The following is a 4,174-nucleotide window of genomic DNA, read 5'->3' on the forward strand; positions in this document are numbered from 1 at the left end:
TCCTCAGTCAACTCTTCGCCCCATGCACCCCCAGGCTCTGCACCCGGCGCAGACCATTCTGACCGCACCGCAGATAGCCGTGCCCATGCAGTCCACTAAGGTAAGCACACGCCTATCTGCGGGTATTGTAGACCTTCATGGTACGGTTACTTTTTCTATTAAGTGACTTCATTGGAAGGAGCTGGATTACTGATACAATGTAACTAGTAATGTTCGGTTCATGTCCGCTATCCGGCGTGATCGCTACTAGAAATCGCGCTCCATGGGAAGGCGTCCGGTCACGGCTTCACACAGTGGGGGGAATATAGCGAACGGTTTATAGCAGTTTTTTTTACAGTAGTTGCGCTAAAATTAGTAACGTTTTATACTTTTCTGGTCACTTTCCACAGGGTTTAGACAAAGGGGGGAGGGGTGGTCCTCTGGAATGATAATTATAATATACGCTGCAAACTAACGAAAGTTATGACACCTCTGCCCCCGCTCACATCACACGTAGACTTCCATGTCTGTCACACAGCCAAAGAGGCGCCAAATATACACCTCCTAATATATTCTCCACCGATGTCCATTACTTCTAGATGGTGTCTAATAAGCCGGTCTGTAATATATTTGTCTCCCTACAAAATAATCACTGTAATAAATCGCTGCCCATAGCAATGAATTAAGTAGCGAGAAAATCACTCCTGACCAGCGTGACGCCACGACTCCCAGCATGTGCCGGTAATCACTCCAGACCAGCGTGAGGCCACGACTCCCAGCATGTGCCGGTAATCACTCCAGACCAGCGTGACGCCACGACTCCCAGCATGTGCCGGTAATCACTCCAGACCAGCGTGAGGCCACGACTCCCAGCATGTGCCAGTAATCACTCCAGACCAGCATGACTCCACGACTCCCAGCATGTGCCGGTAATCACTCCAGACCAGCGTGACGCCACGACTCCCAGCATGTGCCGGTAATCACTCCAGACCAGCGTGAGGCCACGACTCCCAGCATGTGCCGGTAATCACTCCAGACCAGCGTGACGCCACGACTCCCAGCATGTGCCGGTAATCACTCCAGACCAGCGTGAGGCCACGACTCCCAGCATGTGTCGGTAATCACTCCAGACCAGCGTGACGCCACGACTCCCAGCATGTGCCGGTAATCACTCCAGACCAGCGTGACGCCACGACTCCCAGCATGTGCCGGTAATCACTCCAGACCAGCGTGACGCTTCCCAGCATGTGCCGGTAATCACTCCAGACCAGCGTGACGCTTCCCAGCATGTGCCGGTAATCACTCCAGACCAGCGTGAGGCCACGACTCCCAGCATGTGCCGGTAATCACTCCAGACCAGCGTGAGGCCACGACTCCCAGCATGTGCCGGTAATCACTCCAGACCAGCGTGACGCCACGACTCCCAGCATGTGCCGGTAATCACTCCAGACCAGCGTGAGGCCACGACTCCCAGCATGTGTCGGTAATCACTCCAGACCAGCGTGACGCCACGACCCCCAGCATGTGCCAGTAATCACTCCAGACCAGCATGACTCCACGACTCCCAGCATGTGCCGGTAATCACTCCAGACCTGCGTGACGCCACAACCCCCAGCATGTGCCTGTGATCACTCCAGACCAGCGTGACGCCATGACTCCCAGCAAGTGCCAGTAATCACTCCACACCTGCGTGACGCCACAACCCCCAGCATGTGCCTGTGATCACTCCAGACCAGTGTGACGCCTCCCAGCATGTGCCGGTAATCACCCCAGACCAGCGTGACACCACGACTCCCAGCATGTGGCGGTAATCACCCCAGACCAGACCAGAGTGACACCACGACTCCCAGCATGTGCCGGTAATCACTCCAGACCAGCGTGACGTCACGACTCCCAGCATGTGCCGGTAGTGTTATCAGTGAGCATTTGGGAATCCCAGCAACCAATCAGATGTCTTCTTTCATTCTCATTTATTGCTGTAGGCATCACCATTTTTTTATGTGCACTAGTTTTCTATGAGTAAGACTTAGGCCTGTCTGAGGTAACTGTCCATAATTCCAAATGTAACGCTCCCCCCACCCCTAATCAAACTTACCGTAGAGCAGGTTACATTGGAATTACGCTGGTACAATACAACGGTCTGAGTGTCATTTCTCTTGTCTATATTTTGCTCATATAAAAGCTGTATGACGAGTTACTATGGATTGTTCTGTCTTCCTTGTCTCGCTTATCGGGGACTATGCGCTCTGCCTCGTCTCTTGTTGGCCCCTTTTCCTCTGGACTGCGCTCTCTGCCTTGTCTCTTGTTAGCCCTCTGGACTGTGCTCGCTGCCTTGCCTCTTGTTGGCCCCTCTTCCTCTGTACTGTGTTCTCTGCTTTGTCTCTTCTTGGCCTTCTCCCTCTGGACTTCGCTCTCTGCCTTGTCTCTTGTTGGCCCTCTCCCTCTGGACTGCGCCCTCTGCCTTGTCTCTTGTTGGCCCTTTGCCTTGTCTCTTGTTGGCCCTCTGCCTTCTCTTGTTGGCCCCCCTCTTCCTCTGGACTGCGCTCTCTGCCTTGTCTCTTGTTGGCCTTCTCCCTCTGGACTGCGCTCTCTGCCTTGTCTCTTGTTGGCCCTCTGCCTTCTCTTGTTGGCCCCCCTCTTCCTCTGGACTGCGCTCTCTGCCTTGTCTCTTGTTGGCCTTCTTCCTCTGGACTGTGCTCTCTGCCTTGTCTCTTGTTGGCCTTCTCCCTCTGGACTGCGCTCTCTGCCTTCTCTTGTTGGCCCCCCTCTTCCTCTGGACTGCGCTCTCTGCCTTGTCTCTTGTTGGCCTTCTCCCTCTGGACTGCGCTCTCTGCCTTGTCTCTTGTTGGCCCTCTGGACTGCGCTCGCTGCCTTGTCTCTTGTTGGCCTTCTCCCTCTGGACTGCGCTCTCTGCCTTGTCTCTTGTTGGCCCTCTGGACTGCGCTCGCTGCCTTGTCTCTTGTTGGCCTTCTCCCTCTGGACTGCGCACTCTGCCTTGTCTCTTGTTGGCCCTCTGGACTGCGCTCGCTGCCTTGTCTCTTGTTGGCCCTCTGGACTGCGCTCGCTGCCTTGTCTCTTGTTGGCCTTCTCCCTCTGGACTGCGCTCTCTGCCTCGTCTCTTGTTGGCCCCTCTTCCTCTGGACTGCCCTCTTCTTGGGGACTGTTTTTCTCATCGTACATAAGCACCTTGGCCTTTTACAGCATATGCCCTCTCGTCTTCACTTTTCTTCATCCATTTCTCTCTGCTCTGACTTTAGTTCTCCTTGGATTCCTGTGTAATATGTTGTTTTCTTTTCAGGCGGCCTTGTCTTACCCCCACCCATCACGCTCTGCTTCTCCTGGAGGATACCCACATGGAACTCCCCCGCAGCAGCCACATACGGTAAGCAGACAGGCATGTGATAAAACTATCCTCACTGATACAAATTTGTGTGTTCACATCAATCTTAATTGTTTTCTTTTGCCTTTCTCCGCAGTCTGGATTCCAAACGTCCCCGCAGCCGACTCCCCGTCTTCCATTCATGCAGCATGGACAGAGCCAGAGATTTTACCACAAATAATCCTCCTCCGTCCTGGCCTCCAGGCTTTATATATAGGATTAGTGTAAATATTCTTATCCACTTTACGTGAAGACCCTTATGTTCTATACTAGTATAGCCGACCCGCTTTCTAACCTGACATAAGACATTCACCTTACCCCCAAAGAACCTAAAGCTTTCTAACAGCACGGGCGCAGCAAGTCCCGTCAGCACAGACTCAGGTGGTGCTGTATATAAAGTGTTTCCCGGAGAAGGCTCGTGATACTCGCACGTTACTAATGATTAATGTGATGATGCTGCCGGTAACAGTAAATGATGTGATCAGGAGCGCTGTGTTGTTAACTTTTCTTGTGTGGTGGATCTGGCTATGAGAGGGGGTACTCTCATTGTGCTGGTAATTAGGATTATATCATTATGACTGGCGACTCCTGCTTTAGTCCACACTACGTTATTTATAGGTTAATCACAGTAAATAGAACTTGTGCATGGACCTGGGGTAAAACGGACAAAAAAATAAAACCTTCTGTAACCTGGGGGTCATTAATCCAGCACATGTATATAAGAAGGTACTCCACATCTGTCATCACAGGCCGATCACCGCACAACCCGGAAGATTCTGGTCACACAAATCGGTTTTATACTTGGAATGAGGATCT

General features: G+C 52.4%; 1 protein-coding gene across 1 annotated transcript; it reads left to right on the plus strand.

Moving 5' to 3' along the window:
* Nucleotides 1–13: 13 nt before the first annotated feature.
* Nucleotides 14–3,845, plus strand: GPS2 (G protein pathway suppressor 2). Its single transcript, XM_075848242.1, has 3 exons — nucleotides 14–100; nucleotides 3,278–3,361; nucleotides 3,456–3,845. Exons 1-3 carry the CDS (start codon nucleotides 23–25, stop codon nucleotides 3,537–3,539), a joined length of 246 nt encoding a protein of 81 aa, XP_075704357.1. The 5' UTR covers nucleotides 14–22; the 3' UTR covers nucleotides 3,540–3,845.
* The last annotated feature ends 329 nt before the right edge of the window (nucleotides 3,846–4,174 follow it).

Source organism: Rhinoderma darwinii, unplaced genomic scaffold (assembly GCF_050947455.1).
Source record: "Rhinoderma darwinii isolate aRhiDar2 unplaced genomic scaffold, aRhiDar2.hap1 Scaffold_2831, whole genome shotgun sequence".
Classification (NCBI taxonomy): Eukaryota; Metazoa; Chordata; class Amphibia; order Anura; family Rhinodermatidae; genus Rhinoderma; species Rhinoderma darwinii.